General features: G+C 37.2%; 2 protein-coding genes across 2 annotated transcripts; both read right to left on the bottom strand.

Moving 5' to 3' along the window:
* Positions 1 to 446: 446 nt before the first annotated feature.
* On the bottom strand, positions 447 to 7,105 carry LOC127649890 (probable imidazolonepropionase). Its single transcript, XM_052135106.1, has 9 exons — positions 6,898 to 7,105; positions 6,476 to 6,582; positions 6,049 to 6,113; positions 5,659 to 5,936; positions 3,930 to 4,155; positions 1,844 to 1,968; positions 1,630 to 1,723; positions 1,392 to 1,552; positions 447 to 710 (listed from the first exon to the last, which is right to left on the bottom strand). The coding sequence occupies exons 1-9, from the start codon at positions 7,035 to 7,037 to the stop codon at positions 605 to 607; spliced, it is 1,302 nt and encodes a 433-aa protein (XP_051991066.1). The 5' UTR covers positions 7,038 to 7,105; the 3' UTR covers positions 447 to 604.
* A 1,098-nt stretch (positions 7,106 to 8,203) lies between these two features.
* Positions 8,204 to 11,429, bottom strand: LOC127650405 (small nuclear ribonucleoprotein F-like). Its single transcript, XM_052135836.1, has 4 exons — positions 11,318 to 11,429; positions 9,258 to 9,383; positions 8,529 to 8,593; positions 8,204 to 8,426 (listed from the first exon to the last, which is right to left on the bottom strand). The coding sequence occupies exons 1-4, from the start codon at positions 11,318 to 11,320 to the stop codon at positions 8,360 to 8,362; spliced, it is 261 nt and encodes an 86-aa protein (XP_051991796.1). The 5' UTR covers positions 11,321 to 11,429; the 3' UTR covers positions 8,204 to 8,359.
* Between the last annotated feature and the right edge of the window lie 6,309 nt (positions 11,430 to 17,738).

Below are 17,738 nucleotides of genomic sequence, written 5' to 3'. Positions count from 1 at the left end.
GGCCACACCGAATATTAATTTAGTTTTTTTTTTTAAGTTTACTCGACTTTGTATAATGTTAGTAGATAAATTAAAACTATTTATGGCATTATTTTTGAAGACATCGTCTCTATGGAACATTTTTCACAAGTGCCTAAAACATTTGAACAGTACCATTAAAACTAAAGGATTAAATCTGATTTCTATTTCTTTTCCCACAGCTGACCAGATTGCTACAGCAAACCAATTGACCAATCAAAGACTGGTGTGTGTGTGTTAGAGGCATGTGCGCTTGGTGGAGAGAAGGTGGAACAGGTACTAAACCGTGCATTTCCTTTATGCTAATAGAGGAACACTTTGGATAAGGAAGGACACAAGAGAAGAAAAAAACAAACAACAAATAAGTTATTATACAACTGTTGTAAACAGTTACTTTTAATTTATGTGAATATATGTATAATATATAATATATTCATTATTTATTATCAACAAAATATTTGTTTTTACATTTTATTATTCAGTATGATTTCATGCTGTTTACTAGCCATGGAAATTACATTTTACTTCACAATCTCTTGTAGTGTTGATGTACTTATTGTAAAGGTTTGGCTGTGGTGCCATGCCCTCAAATGTTTAAGACTTTGTCATTCTCATGAACAATCTCGCCTTTGATTACGACATATCTGATGAGCTCTTGATGACCCCCGAACTGGTAGATCAGATGCTCCCACCTGCAGCACATAGAAAGAGATCTCTAATCAAACCACTCTCTCCTAATCGTAATCCCAGTCCCATCAAACACCCGCCTTACACAGGACAAGTCATAGTACAAATCAGCAAATTTGAATCTACATATAATTTTACACTGAACATCAACTGGCAACCCAACACGCTACCAAAATTGTTTAATGTTCCAAAGTAAACAAAGATGTCCGTAAAATCAAACTTCAGAATAAATCATATTTAAACAATTAAAATATTTTAAACTCTTCTCTTTGTTGCAATTGATCATGTAATGTAGTCTGGGTTGTATTTTTTTGTAAATTTTGTAGTTTTGTTCATGGTTTTGAGGATGATAGCATGTCATGCTACCTGGAATCTGCCAAATTTTGCTAGCTTCTAACAAGTGACAAAATGCTGTAGTTTGATTGGAGGCACGTCTTTTGACCTCAACAGCAAAAGATATAGAAAGCATTTTCTCTCCTATTAAAAGTTGATTAGCATATACATTGGCCTGCCCTTACTATGCAGAATTATAAGGTTAACTGCATCTTATTAGCATTTAGCATTGTGTTTCCTCTGCTGTCCTATAAGACCAGCCACCCATTTTTGTGCCGCTGCCTCGTACGAATAACTCAGTGAACTTAAGTATGAATCAGTTGTCCTTTTAGCTCCTTAGCATGCAAATTTACCGTGATGCATTGATGATCACAAGGTCTCCCTGTTTCCCAATTTCAAGCGATCCGTGTGTGTGTGAGCGGTTGAGGGCATAGGCTGCATTTATGGTGCTTGCGGCCAGAGCTTCTGGCATTGACATCTTCATCATCACACAGGCCAAGTGCATCACCATTGGCTAATAAAAATAAACACACATTTGAGTAAAATGGAATCAATCCATACAGTTTATGTATAAGTGTGTTTTATGGTCACCATTGAGCAACAGTAGGCATTGGGGTTGAAGTCACTGCCTAGAGCCACTATGACCCCTGCATCAAGCATATCTCGTGCACGTGGAGGACAAAGCCTTTAACAGACATAAAGAGAATCAAAATCCTGATCTCTTTTATTTTATTTTTTATTTTTCTGGCTGTCCCCACAGCTCTGATAACTGAGGGATGTGAGCATCAGCATTGTGGCTATTTACCTCAAAATGTAGGCAGTGGTGGGCAACAGGACAGCTGATGTTTGAGCTGTTGCCATGGCAGCAATGCCCTCATCTGTCACCTCTTCTAAATGGCTGATGGCTAAAGCGCCAAGCTCTGCCCCAAGCTGTTGGAGAAGAGAGAGATAAAGAGGAGACAGAGATGATATAAGAACAGATGATGTTGGCAAACCAAGCCAGGCCTTTGAATAAACTGCAAAAGTTCTAATTCACATTGCTAGTTATTCTGGCCAAGAATAACCAACTTAGACAAAGGGCCATCTGACTGACATGTAAATAAACAATCATAGTGTGATTTGTTTTGACATGGCTGTCAATTTAATATGTAAATTCAGTGCAATTGTATATAAAAAAAATTATGCGTTTAAAAAGTGAATGCAATTTATCATTGCCCCAGATCATTATGAGGAATATTCCTACCATCAGAGCAACTGAATCTTGAAGTACCACCTTAATGTTTTAACGAGTCTCAGTCAGCAAGAGGCAGGAAGCGTAACTCCAGTTTTACAGGCAATAAACTACAACTAAACGACAGCAAACAGCACAAGATGAGGACGCCATGGGTGTCACTTCGTTTTAAAAAGTAGTAGGGACCATTTGGGGTGGGAGGATATTGGGAGAGTCACAAAGTGGCAAAACTCATAAATATTAATTAGGTTATTTGCAGAAACATAAACAGTCATTCTTGATGACTAATTCAAGTGCTCCAATAAATATTTGCATAATTAACTTGATAAATATAAATATTTACATAATTTGAGGAGTTCATCCATACTGGGATTTTGTTAATCAGTGGATAAATCAGTAAGACTTTAGCCAGATTGACTGAATTGTCTCAAGGTATAGTTTCCGATCAAGAATATCCGGGTTCTAATTCACCCGTATATAACTTTTTAATAAAACAACACATCTGTCTGTATTTTGCTTTGCAATTGTACTGGAAAGGTGTGCAAGCTGTGCAACAGCAGAACAAGTCGAGAGTTCATCTGAATGCACAAGTGAATATTGCCACCTCACTCATCACCACTGATAACAGGGGCAACAAGCAATTATTATAAAATTAAAAGTAACAAGCTGCTTATTATAAAACACATGAAGAAAATGGAAACTCCTGCTAAAGAACTGGAGATGTTTCTTCTGCATTAGACACATAAGCTATTTCAAAACAGGTGGGACATGTCCCACCTGTCAATGCCTATGTAGGATGCGTTCTTGCCAGCTGGATGGAGTACATCTCTGAATGCAGGGGTCTTGAGATGTGTTTTTCTGAGTTTATGCATTATTAAAAAAGTTGCATTTATGATGCAACGCACAAAGTGAGACACTCCAAAAGAGTTCATCTGACGGATGATAAACGCATCCTTAGAAAAGACCTTTGGTCTGCCTTGACAGATTGACAAAGTCAGTTGCAAGATGTATTGCTGGTGAACCGTAGGCCAATGATATGCATATGTTCAATGGAATAGAAATAAAACAAACAATAAAGTGACTTCTTAAGCCACATTTTGTATTGTTTAATTAATGCTTTACTCATCTGCCACAATCATTTTGTGTATTTTAATTATCTGAAATATTTTATATATCCATATATACTATTTATAATTATTAAATAAAATTATTTTATCATCATATATTAAATCTTTGTTATTTGGGGGCCTCTCTCTGTAAATATTAAGATTAATTAATTGTTATATCATGTAATTAATTTGATTAAAAATGTTATCTAGCTTTTAACATACTGTTTAGGGGTACAGAATAATGCTAAAAAGTATCAGTAGATGTGGAGAGAGTAATGTGGCTATATAGTGTACTTCTTACTATCTAGTTTACTTGCAGTGTCTCGAAGTATCGTTTGATGTCACTAACCTGGCAAACTTTAACAAGTCCAGTGATAGCTCTTTCTCAAAGGCGCTCACTGTATCATCTCAGTACTTTGTCAACACAACGGTTCCAGGTGGAAACTCATGAAGTCTAAAGCTAGGCAATCATATTAGAGTTTACTAGATTGAGAAAGTGCTTTCAATTACCATGTTCAAGTATGAGTGCGCAGGAGTGAATGCATACATACATGTGCCGAGTTCATGGGATGGAGTTCATCACCATGAAAGTTGATGTTAAGGCCCATGTCTTTGCCAGTCTGCAGAATATGACACGTGGAGTTTAGATCGAACACACCTTTCTCACAGAATACATCAATGTTGTCCACATGCAGTCCACCTAAAGCAATTTCCTTTTTTATTGCAGGCAACTGCACTGTCACAATGTCCTGAGTGGCTTCTTCCATAGTTTTACCTCTGAGTAGACAAAGAAAGTGTAAGTAAAAGCTGAAGTGTGTCACCAAAAAGAATTGCAAAAATAAACACAAATTTCCAGAATACACTTCCTGTCTGCCATCTATGTATGTATGTATGTATGTATGTATGTATGTATGTATGTATCTATCTGTCTATCTATCTATCTATCTATCTATCTATCTATCTATCTACAGTTGAAGTCAGAAATTTACATACAATTAGATTGAAGTCATTAAAACACATTTTTAACAACTCCACAGATTAAATATTAGCAAACTATAGTTTTGGCAAGTCATTTAGGACATCTACTTTGTGCCTGACACAAGTAAAAAAACACATTGTTTCACTTTTAATTGACTATATATCAACTATATATGCAAAAAGTACAAATCAATCCCAGAACAACAGCAAAGGACCTTGTGAAGATGCTGGAGAAAACAGGTAGACAAGTATCTATATCCACAGTAAAACGAGTCCTATATCGTCATAACCTGAAAGGCTGCTCAGTAAGGAAGAAGCCACTGCTCCAAAACCACCATAAAAAAGCCAGACTACAGTTTGCAAGTGCACATGGGGACAAAGATTGTACTTATTGAAGAAATTTCCTCTGGTCTGATGATACAAATCTTTAACTGTTTGGCCATAATGACCATCTTTATGTTTGGAGGAAAATGGGTGAGGCTTGCAAGCCAAAGAACACCATCCCAACAGTGAAGCATGGGGGTGGCAGCATCGTGTTATGGGGGTGCTTTGCTGCAGGAAGGACTGCACTTCTCAAAATTGATGACATTATAAGGAAGGAAAATTATGTGGATATGTTGAAGCAACATCTCAAGACATCAGCCATGAAATTAAAGCTTGATCACAAGTGGGTCTTTCAAATGGACAATGACCCCAAACATAACTCCAAAGTTGTGGCAAAATGGCTTAAGGACAACAAAGTCAAGGTATTGGAATGGCCATCACAAAGCCCTGACCTCAATCCGAAAAGGTTTGTGGGCAGAACTGAAAAAGTGTGTGTGAGCAAGGAGGCCTACAAACCTGACTCAGTGACACCAGTTCTGTCTGGAGGAATATGACAAAATTCCAGCAACTTATTGTAAGATGCTTGTGGAAGGCTACAAAAGTTTTGACCCAAGTTAAACAACCAAATATTAACCAAGTGTATGTAAACTTCTGACCCACTGGGAATGTGGTGAAAGAAATAAAAGCTGAAATAAATAATTATCTTTTCTTCTATTCTGATATTTCACATTCTTCAAATAAATTTGTGATCCTAACTAAGACAGGGAATGTTTTCTATGATTAAATGTCAGGAATTTAACCTGGGTTTAAATGTATATGGCTAAGTATGTAAGCTTCTGACTTCAACTGCATCTGTCTGCCATTCATACTTTAGGATGGACAAATACAAACTATAGGAGCGTAAAGTAAACATATTTGTCTTTTTGTATCATCAAAACAGCTTTGTGTTTGGTAAAACCATCTCATAAGCATATGTACTTAGGTACTGCATGGGCTCCACAGTATGTAGCTGATATCCCAATAGGTAGTGACTTCCTCGCTGAATGGATCACTCTCAGCATCTTCAGTTCAGTGTCAAGCTCAAGTCCGTATCCACTCTTACACTCCACCAGCGTGGTTCCAGCTCTCAGCATGCGCTCCAGACGGCCCTTCAATCCCTCTAACAGATGTTCTGCTGTTGCTGAGCGAGTATGTGAGACTGTAAAATGGATCCCACCTCCTGCTTCATGCACCTCCATATATGTGGCACCAGCCAGCTACACACACATTAGGACATAGTGAGAGTTCTTGGTTACTTGTGCTAGAAAGATGTCCATACTGTATAAAATGCATGCCGAGAGAACAGATGGAATTAAATGAGAGTGAAACCTTCATTGCAAACTCATGAACTCGGTCTCCAGCCCACACTGGATGTGTATGTGCATCAACCAGACCTGCAAAATAATGTTAAGGTTCTTTGAACTTAAAGCTGAAGTTTGTTATTTCTGCTGCACTAGTGCTACCGAAAATAAAATAAAAATTTAAAGAGCTTTCCGATTACGTCGCTGTCTGCTGTTGATCGAAAAACAGTCCTGCCACAAACCATTGATTGAGTCAATGTTGCTGTGTTGTGCTGGACGGGTGCTCAAAATGTTTTATATAGCGCCACAGAGACAAGGTATTTCGTTTTTGAGAAAATTCACATACATGTCTCTGTGTATTAAGCTGGGAGAGGACAAAGTATTTTAGCACTGATTAAGTTAAACACTTCAGCTTCAGGATAGATTACTTCTTTTGTGTCAGAACTAATGCCTACCTGGAAGAACACACAAGCCGGAAGCATCCAGAACTTTGTCAAATTTTGTTCCTTTGAACTGAGACTCAATGAGGTCTGCTGGTCCAACTGCATCAATGAGTCCATCACTACACACACACACAAAAACTTGTCATACAAAAACTGATCATCTTTCAAGACTGCATACTGTATTTAAAAAACTGACATGAAGTAGTTTTAATCTTGTGATCCTTTACAGTGCCTACATTTTTTAACTAATCATCAATGCGTTGAAACATTTGTAAGCAACACAAGATAACTGGCTAATTGTTTACTGAGAGAAAATACCATAATCACACATCAAAGATCTGCAAAGAGACCCTGAGAGTTCGTCAAAGTTTTAGTTAAATTATGTTTACTATTAAGAGCCACCATCAAAATTATCAAGAGTGAATCTGACTTACTGTCCAATCACCAAACTGCCATTCTCAATGATAGCCAGGGTCCGCATGCCATTTTTGGTAAGATACTTTTCACCATTTTTACAAACTAAGATGACTTGTTTTGCATTCTTGACCAATAGCTTGCAACTGCCGTTAGACATTGTGAGAGCTAGTTTAACTTTGGAGCAATAGATTCACAGGAGAACTCTTTTTCAACAGGAGAAAACTGTCAGAGATGAAAGAGAGGGTAAATATTTAGCAAAGCCAAAAATTGGGTAACTCGGCCAAAGGTCAGTTAAAGGAAAGGGACAATGAGTAGACAAGTTTCAGTTGGTCAGTGAGGAAGAAGCCCAGAATCCATGATTGTTCTGTTCAGTCTAAGCAGGTTTCTATTTGAATACCAGGAAAAAACATTGCGTGTTTTAAATATCAGTTGCCAAACATTTTGTAACACTAAAATATTACATATTGGCTTTTTCTACAACTCCCAGTGCATTTAATATATTTAAGCTTTCCCTGTGGCTCATGCATCAATATAAGTCTACTGAGGGCAAATGTGAGGTTTTGGTGAGAAACAACCAGAAAATAGTTGTTTTTTAGTTAAACTTTTCACATCAGTTGTGCGTGCAGCCCTAAAAACACTCATATGAATCTGCATGCCACTTTTATAGAAGTCTCTCTCTATTTATATATATATATATATATGTGTATATATATATATATATATATATATAAAAAGACTTACATTTCAGGTTGTTTCTCACCATATCAGTGCATCTCACATAAAAATCATATTCCTACAGAAGACTTTTATACTTTTGGGTCCTTTTTTCAGCTTTAAAATTAGTCATTTTTAACTCCCATTGTATTGAAGACAGAAAGAGATATTGATTAAAATATTTCCTTTTGTGTTCCACATAAACAGTGATATGCATTTGGAATGACATATGGGTGATTAAATTATTTGAAAATAATTTTTGGGTTAACTATGCCTTTAAGTCAAATAACTTCAGTACTATACCGACCTACAAAGTCAAGATGCTATAACCACAGCAAATCTGAAATGCAGAAAAAAAGACGACATGGGTTTTAGAGTGGAATTTGTAGATACTGGAATTGTCACTGAATAAGAGCATAGGTGAGCCACAGCCATCTGTCACAGGACAGATCAGTCTTAGAGAATAAACTTCGGTCATGACTCAATTTTTAAAACATGCGGTTTCTGCATTTTCCATTTGTACTGCAGTGTATGAGGCAAATTAGAACCTTAATATCAGACACAAAATCAACCAAGCTAAAAGAAATGACAACAACAAAAACATACAAACTGCACAATTTATTAATCATTGTGCCACCAATAAAGTTTAGTGTAAAAAATAATAACCAAACTAACAATTTAACAAGAGACAGTTTCACATAAAACTGAGACACAAAGCAAACAGAGCAATACATCTTCCAATCATAATTAGTCAAAATTCACTCTTCATTCTCTCATCTCTCCATCTTCTTCCTCTTCTTCGACTCCTCTTATGTACAAAACATTATTACACCTAAGGAAATGGAAAGAAATCAAGATCATTAGTATATCTATGAAGTATGTATTTGCTGTTATTCCTGTGGTTATTGTCATAAGTTGTAGTACAAAACCTTACCTGACGAGCACCTCACCAAGGTGACCTGCTAGCGCTCCATCCACATACTCTTCTGTGTTGGCCAGCTAGATACAGCACAGAAACAGAACTCAGTTAAAAACCATTAATTGACCATTCTTTCTTTCTCTCTCGCTCTCTCTCTCACTCACTCTCCGTGTAACCAAATAAAAAGCTGAGCTAAGAGAGCTTTTAACAGGAGATGCAGACAAAACATTTAGTCTAGCTAGCAGCTACCCAGTTCATTGCATTGCTAGGCATGTACGTAGTCAATATGAAAACACCTCAAACTTGATGCTGCAGCCCATTAGGCTTGCACTTAATTTAAAATAAACCCATATATGGAACAGTCAGTCAGACAAAGCTTGATTTGTTTTTATTCAATGTGGGATATAATACAACAGGGGTTGTTTTTCAAATCCAGGCTGGGTTGTAGCATTACTAATTTCAATATAAATTTTATATAAATATTACCTGAATGTGACTACCAAATACATTAAGACAACAAAGAGTGAGGCAAATAAATATGATAAACTGCATCTGTCATTAGCTTTTAAGTATGTGCTGCATTACATGTACAGTTCAGATTACCTGTTGTGTTTACTATGTCCCAGAATCACATGTGGGACACCTCCAAAAGTGGTGACCAGGTAATTTAAATGGCGTAGATCAAAACTTCTTAATAAAAACTGTGACGCATCCATAAAGGGTGCATTATATTTAGGAACTTACCTGCATATTCATGTATCCATCCACAGACACCAGGTACCCCTTGTACTCCATACCCCACTTCAGCTTTAGCATCACAGGTTTACCCGTGAGACCGTTTAGAAACGGCTTGGGGTTCAATGGCAAACTCTGATGGGGAAATATAGTACAGTTTAGTATTGAGAATGAAATTACTTTTGGCAATACTATTTAGAATGCTGAAAATGGTCTCAAGCATAGTGATCAGCATACCTACTCATATATATATATATATATATATATATTAGTTGAAGACAGAAGTTTACATACACTTAGATTGAAGTCATTAAAACTAATTTTTAACCACTCCACAGATATAATATTAGCAAACTATAGTTATGGCAAGTTGTTTTGGACATCTACTTAGTGCATGACACGAGTCATTTTTCCAACAATTGTTTACAGACAAATAGTTTTACTTTTAATTGACAATATCAAAATGACAGAGGTTCAGAAGTTTACATACACTAAGTTAACTGTGCCTTTAAGCAGCTTGAAAAATTCCTGAAAATTATGTCAAGCCTTTAGCCAATTAGCTTCTGAAAGGAGGTGTACTGAATTGGAGGTGTACCTATGGATGTATTTTAAGGCATACCTTCTAATCAGAAAAAAATTGTGGACCTCCACAAGTCTGGTTCATCCTTGTGAGCAACTTAAAAATGCCTGAAGGTGCCACTATTGCAACAATAGTATGCAAGTATAAAAACCATGGGTCCAAGCAGCCATCATACAGTTCAGGAAGGAGACGCATTCTGTCTCCTAGGGATGAACGTAGTTTGTGTGAAAAGTGTAAATCAATCCCAGAACAACAGCAGACCTTGTGAAGATGCTGGAGGAAACAGGTAGACAAGTATCTATATCCACAGTAAAACGAGTCCTATATCGTCATAACCTGAAAGGCTGCTCAGTAAGGAAGAAGCCACTGCTCCAAAACCACCATAAAAAAGCCAGACTACAGTTTGCAAGTGAACATGGGTACAAAGATCTTACTTACTGAAGAAATTTCCTCTGGTCTGATGAAACAAAAATTGAACTGTTTGGCCATAATGACCATTGCTATATTTGAAGGAGAAAGGGTGAGACTTGCAAGCCGAAGAACACCATCCCAACCGTGAAGCATGGGGGTGGCAGCATCATGTTGTGGGGGTGCTTTGCTGCAGGACGGACTAGTACACTTCACAAAATAGATGGCATTATAAGGAAGGAAAATTATGTGGATATGTTGAAGCAACATCTCAAGACATCAGCCAGGAAGTTAAAGCTCAAGTCACAAATGGGTCTTCCAAATGGACAATGACCCCAAACATACCTCCAAAGTTGTGACAAAATGGCTTAAGGACAACAAAGTCAAGGTACTGGAGTGACCATCACAAAGCCCTGACCTCACTCTGATGTGATAAAAGCATGTGCAAGCAAGGAGGCCTACAAATCTGACTCATTTACACCAGTTCTGTCTGGGGGAATGGACCAAAAATATTAAACTTATTTTGAGAAGCTTGTGGAAGGCTCCCCAAAATGTTTGACCAAAGTTAAACAATTTAAAGGCAATGCTACCAAATACTAGCAAAGTGTAAGTAAACTTCTGACACAAAGTGATGAAATAAATAAATTTTCTACTATTATTCTGACATTTCACATTCTTAAAATATTGATCCTAACTGAACTAAGACAGGGAATGTTTTCTACGATTACATGTCAGGAATTGTAAAGCATAACATTAAGGAATAAACATTGTAGCAACATTTTACTTTCGCCACTTTTTGTTGTTGTTGTTGTTATTATTATTATTATTGCCAACAGTTTGCTTGGAATTATATGAGCGTTAGATACGCAAAGTAAACAGATCACTTGGTTTTGAGATGCAGGCATAAAAACATTGGATTTAGGATCCAAAAAACAGCCCAACCGGTTGCAACAACGACCAGTCTACGTTACAGACGCTAGCACACCGATCACATTACCAGCTCATTTATAAATGAAACCACCTCTTTTGCCCACATAAACTCAAACAGTAAACAAAGCGTGATCGTTTTTGTTGAACTTACCATTTCTGGACTCCTTAAGTACTATTTAAGAAGAAAAAATTACGTTTATTCAAACAGCATAGGCTACTGTAGCACACTCGCACGCCTTGCTGCCGAAAGAGGGAAGGACTACGAGCGCACTGTGACCGCACGGCGGGAAGAGAAGCGCGTTTGTCACCACAGCGCCACCTACAGTAATGGCGTGTAATAGAGATGGTCCGGTTGTAGTCCACCATAGATATATGCCACATTCGGCTGGTTCGGATATGTTTATTTGAAAAGGACTTTATTTGCAGTTTGTTACGGAAAAGAAAGACCCTGTCAGGAATTTATATCATCTAAAATATTACCCATTGTTTATGAAAGTTGGCTGGAAAAGATTATATATATATACTGCCATTATATATATATATATATATATATATATATATATATATATATATATATATATATATATATATATATATATATAATGGCAGTTTTGAATTTATGATTAAAATAAGTTCTTTGGTAAACATTACTTTAAGAAACATTGACGTTTTTTCGTTCTACAACATAAACTGTCATACCCCAAACGTAAATTTGGAAGGCGCTGTTTAAAAGTATGTTAGCACACATCCATTTGATGTGTTTTTACATCCGAAAGACATATTTTTGTAGGTTGTTTGCTCATCTGCAATACATCAACAAGACGTTTCCTTTCAAATGTCACTGGCATTCAGATGATGTCTTTGAGACGTTTATGATTTTGAATGTTTCTCAGCAAATTCCTCATAGACAGATAGCAGAATATATAGTATATAACAAATGGTAGATAGATAGATAGATAGACAGACAGACAGACAGACGGATGGACAGAGAGATAGATGGATGGACGGACAGACGGATGATGGATGGATGGATGATGGATGGATGGACAGATAGATAGACAGACTGATGGATGGATGGATGATAGTTGGACTGATGGACAGACGGATGGATGGCTGGATGATGGATAGATGGATGATGGATGGATGGATAGACAGACAGAGATGGATGGAAGATAGATAGATAGATAGATGACAGACAGACAGATAGATAGACAGATAGATAGATAGATAGATAGATAGATAGATAGATAGATAGATAGACAGACAGACGGATATATAGATAGATAGATAGATAGATAGATAGACAGACAGACAGATGGAAGGATGGATGAATGGACAGATAGATCGATAGATGGATGGACGATAGATAGACAGACGGACGGACGGCCAGACCATGGATGATGGTTGGACTGACGGACAGACAGATGGATAGACGGACAGACGGATGATGGATGGATGGATGGATAGACAGACAGATAGAATAGATTGATGGAAGATACATAGATAGATAGATGGACAGACAGATGGATGATTGATGGATAGACAGACAGATAGATAGATGGATGATTGATGGATAGACAGACAGATAGATAGATGGATGATGGATAGACGGACAGACGGATGATGGATGGATAGACAGACAGATAGATAGATGGATGGGAGATACATAGATAGCTAGATGGACGGACAGATGGATGATGGATAGACAGACAGACAAACAGACTGATGATGGATAGACGGATGAATGAATGGATGGACATATAGATAGATGTATGTATGATAGATGGATGATAGATAGATAGACAGACAGGCGGATGGACAGACAGACAGACGAGTAAATGGAAGTATGGATGGACGGACCATAGATGGATGGATGAATGGACGGATGATAGACAGACAGAAAGATAGATTGATATCCCTGATTGATAGATAGATGGGCCCTGATCTTTTTATAATGTTTACTATAATGTTTAGAAGTTAATTGGATTGTGATGCTTTCCAGATGAAAAGATCTAAAATAGACATCTCGGAGATGTAGGACAAATTGTGCTATCTAAGTTACTAGATAAGAACTGTTTTCCGGTTTGGCTGACATTTTCACTTACATGTTTGTGGTGGTTGTTGTCCTGATTTAGACACAGTCACAGACACATTTTTAAACACAGTGGCTTAAAAATTCACATTTGTAACCAGTGATGGACTGGCCAGCTGGCGCACCAGGTATTTTCCCGTTGGACCGGTCTGTTGTCCCTCTCTTATTTGTTGTTATTTGTTATTTGTTATTGTTGCCTTTTACTGCTGTTCATGGAAAACACCAAATACTCCAAAAGTATGATGTAATGCCGCTACCCGATTAAACCATGCAGCGCGAGAGCAGAGCGGGATCGGCCCTCCCGCACATCGCTGACTTAACCTGCTATGCTCACACCGTGCAGTCCCGTGGTAAACACATAGCGAGACATGAAAACCTTAAAGGATCTGTTCAAAGCTCTTTAAAACCATTTTAAACAGCAGTGATGAGGTAAACAGTGACAATGACATTGTGTCATTCTCAGTGCTAATGTCTTTTCAATCCACGCATCACCATTCTTATTGCATTGCAGTTAATTAATACTAACTCTAGCCTATTAATTAATTTCATATTTGAAATATATGTCACTTTAATTATAATTTTAGGATAATATATATTTTATATTAGGGGAATATTTCCATTTTAAGGTAAAGGTCAACTCTACATGCATATAGTTTTTCATAATTTTAAATTCCATAGGATTGTTTTTTAGAAACCATAATTACATCTGGTAATAAGGAGCATGGTTATACCTGTGATCACCATACCACAGTTAAACTCTGGATATACTGCTGTGGTAAATTATAATTAGGGCAAATACAGAGGAGAATTTAAAAAGAGCTCTAAAGCCTGGACCCCCATGAATTAAGGTTATGAGCTATGAGATTTTCCTCTTATAAATTCAGTTCTAATGAACTTTAATGGAAAAAAGTTAATTCAGTAATTAAGATCCAGATGAAAGGGAAACAGTTAAGATGTCCTATACTGCCATAGCCTTACATAGATTCCTGTTAACAGATTTTATTGTTATTTATTTCGATAAATTCACATCTGCCTCCCAATTATACAATATTAATATTGATAACTGCATTTGCAATTCAATAATAATATCACTATATACAATATTATCAACTTGATTTTTTATAGACTAGAGATCAAAAAGTTGTTAACGAATAGAGCACTATAGATCTTATTCACAGCAGTGTCATCTTAGTTTTTTGTTTTATGGAAATGACAACGAGGCTGTGAGGCACAGAAGTGCAGTCTCTTCAATGGGCTGTACTGCAGTTTAAAGTGTTTTTGGATCATTCTGCTTTCCAAGAAATTTCTGGTACAAAAAACTCCAGACAACATGAGTTGTGGACAATTAGATATTATCTTTGAGCTTTTGATGGCTTTACACAATGTACAGGCCAAAAATATTGGCAGTGATATAAATGTTGTGTTGCAAAGTTTGCTGTTTCAGTTGTTGACTCACATTGATTCTAAATTATTGTGCTCAGTGATCAGATGCATTTTAAATAATTGCAAAAAGCGTCATTGGCTCATTAACTTTATCACAAAAAACCCACATTTCACAGTTTTTTGGCCCTGGCACAAAATTACCAGCCAACATAATTTCACTAATCATATCAGCAGCACCTGAGAAAGTGTGAACGAGTACAAGTCAGGTGAAATCACTCCATAATTCTGATTGGATTATAAGAGCAGACCTATTGCTATAAAAGTAGGAAAGAAGTGCTTCCAATCATTGTGTTCTTGTTAGCAATGTTACTTCTAAAGGAAGACATGCAGCCATCATCGCTTTGCATCAAAATGGCCTCACATGCAAGGAAATTGCTGCAAAGAATATTGCACCTGAAATAACCATATACCGGATCATCAAGAACTTCAAGGAGAGAGGTTCAACTGCAGTGAAGAAGGCTTCAGTGCCAGGACCGTCTCCTCCTGAGGAGTCAGCTACGGAATCGTGTCACCACCAGTGCAGAGCTTTCTCAATATTAGCAGCAGGTTGGTGTGAGTGCATTTTCATGCACAGTGAGGTGAAGACTTTTGGACAATGGCCTGGTGTCAAGAAGGGCAGCAAAGAAGCCACTTCTCTCCAAGATAAACATCAAGGACAGACTGAAATTCTGCAGGAAGTACAAGGATTAGACAGCAGAAAACTGGTGCAAAGATATTTTATAAAGATAGATAAAGAATTCTATCAAAATGTCCTGCAAGAGCAACTTCTCCCAACGATCCAGGAGCAATTTGGTGATGATCTGTGCATTTTCCAGCATGTCACAAGGCAAGAGTGATAATGAAGTGGCTAGGAGATCATTACATTGAAACTTTGGATCCGTGGCCAGGCAACTCCCCGGATCTTAATCCCATAGAAAACCTGTGGTCAATCCTCAAAAGGCGAGTGGATAAACCAAAGCCCACAAATTGTGATCAACTCCGAGCACAAATAAGGCAAGAATGGATCGCCATCAGTCAGGATTGGGCCCAGAAGCTGATATCCAGCATGCCAGAGCGAATTGCAGAGGTTATGAAGAACAAGGGTCAACACTGTAAATATTGACTCTTTGCATAAATGTAATGTTTTTGCCAATAAAAGCCTTTAAAACTCATGAAATACTTGTTTTCCAGTATACTATAGAAACCTGAAAAAATAATCTACAAATACTGAAGCAGCAAACTTTACAAAACACAATTTATATCACTACCAATATTTTTGGCCATGGCTGTATACCATTAAAGAGACGGTAGGTCTATCCCTCACAGCCTCGTTTTCATTCTCGAAAAAAGAACTGCGCTTGTTTCCTGTCCCTGTTGGTGTTGCTTAACTCTTATTCCCTCTGTTTTAACACTGCTCCAACCAACCTCACAACCTGAACCCACTAATTTCTCATTTAGTAGCAAAAGATAAGGAATATTTTGTGACACTGATTTTTTTTCAACCAAATAAATTAATCTTTCACAAGAGATAGACAATAAAGAATGAAATGTGTACCAACCAACCCTTGTTTTCCCTGCGGAGTGTGTTATGGTCTATACCTGTACCAAGAAAAATTTCAACATACAACAGCAAATGTAAAGTAGGTCCAAATCTGTGTAGACAAATAGTGGATTCTGATGAATTATTCTAAACTCCAGTGATGTGTTGGGTACTTTGTGAATGAATCAAAGCTTAGAAAAGCTGCATATAAACCCACACTAGCGGATTAGTGTAGAAATCTTTTGCAGATCCGCATTCCAGAGGCATATTTTTTCAATATTTCAAAAAGTGTCTGGCCTTTCATCCTTTACTGCCTTCCTGTTAACCAATTAACGCCATCATTCTGAGTTCATCAGATTTGCCTACACACACTTTTCTTTTTCTGTCAGTCGACATGAAATTATTTAAATCTCGAAATATATACAGATATAAAACTTTGATTGGATTTATACTGAACAATTATTATGAATTTAAGAGCCCTATGAGAATCTATAAGATACTGAATTTACTGAAATTCTATAAATAAATAAATTATAAAAAAAAATATCAAAATAATTTTTATTTATCCAGTTGAATAAACTAATTTAATTTTGAGAGGATTCTTGTTTGACCCCATTTGGATGCAAAATATAAAAAGTTCATTAGTGTTCTTTTAAGAGTTTTAGTTAATAGGTCTGAGAGTGATGCAAGAAACTGTACATAATGGCCATAAAGAACTCATAAAATCACACATAAATGTCTACATGCAATTTTCACTTTTTTAGGTGGAGTATGTGTATCTTGTTTCATGGATATGGTTAGTCTATGACAGTTATTAGTTAAGGGAAAGTACCCATTTAGGTTGCTACACCAACAATATTAACAATCATGCCACGGTCCAAAAAAAGAAGAAGTTTTTTTCCCCATTCTGATGGTTGATGTGAACATTAACTGAAGCTCTTGACGCATATCTGATTTTATGCACTGCTGCCACACAATTGGCTGATTAGATAATCGAATGGATGATTGTTGGTGCCAGACAGGCTGATTTGAGTATTTCTGTAAAGGCTGATCTCCTGGGATTTACACACACAGTCTCTAGAATTTCCTCAGAATGGTGCCAAAACCCAAAAACATCCAGTGAGCAGCAAGTCTACATTAACTCAGATAACCACTCCGTACAATTGTGTTGAGAAAAATAGTATGCAAAGTAGTATGCTGGTAGTATGCGGGTTGGTGCTGATTTGGCGGCAGGAGGGGGCCCTACAAAATAGTAGGCAAGTGGTTTTAATGTTGTGGCTGATCGGTGCAAGTGCGTGTGTATGTGTGTGCCTATGTGTGCGAGAGAGAGAGAGAGAGAGAGAGAGAGAGATAGAGAGAGAGAGAGCACGTGTAAGTGCTGATCTGACGTTGAATGACTCATGCCTGGCAGGAATGCTGCATTAAATGGGAGAAAAATGTTGGGAGAAGGGGCGGGGCCTCAGTTCTTCAAAGGTCCTGTCACTCACAGGGGCTTCAGATTCCAGCTCAGGTGTTTCA

Source organism: Xyrauchen texanus, chromosome 1, assembly GCF_025860055.1.
Source record: "Xyrauchen texanus isolate HMW12.3.18 chromosome 1, RBS_HiC_50CHRs, whole genome shotgun sequence".
Classification (NCBI taxonomy): domain Eukaryota; kingdom Metazoa; phylum Chordata; class Actinopteri; order Cypriniformes; family Catostomidae; genus Xyrauchen; species Xyrauchen texanus.
Note: the sequence above shows the minus strand (reverse complement) of the source record. Positions and strands in the feature narration are given on the sequence as shown.

What these genes read in the sequence shown, in the direction of transcription:
- LOC127650405 (XM_052135836.1), bottom strand. An exon ending in ATGGATACATGAATATGCAG is followed by an intron (nt 8,594 to 9,257) that starts GTAAGTTCCTAA and finishes TGCTGTATCTAG; the next exon opens with CTGGCCAACACAGAAGAGTA. An exon ending in CTTGGTGAGGTGCTCGTCAG is followed by an intron (nt 8,427 to 8,528) that starts GTAAGGTTTTGT and finishes CCATTTCCTTAG; the next exon opens with GTGTAATAATGTTTTGTACA.
- LOC127649890 (XM_052135106.1), bottom strand. Translation starts at nt 7,037, where the DNA reads ATGTCTAACGGCAGTTGCAAGCTATTGGTCAAGAATGCAAAACAAGTC. An exon ending in GGCAGTTTGGTGATTGGACA is followed by an intron (nt 6,583 to 6,897) that starts GTAAGTCAGATT and finishes GTGTGTGTGTAG; the next exon opens with TGATGGACTCATTGATGCAG. An exon ending in GGAGCCCATGCAGTACCTAA is followed by an intron (nt 4,156 to 5,658) that starts GTACATATGCTT and finishes TTGTCTACTCAG; the next exon opens with AGGTAAAACTATGGAAGAAG.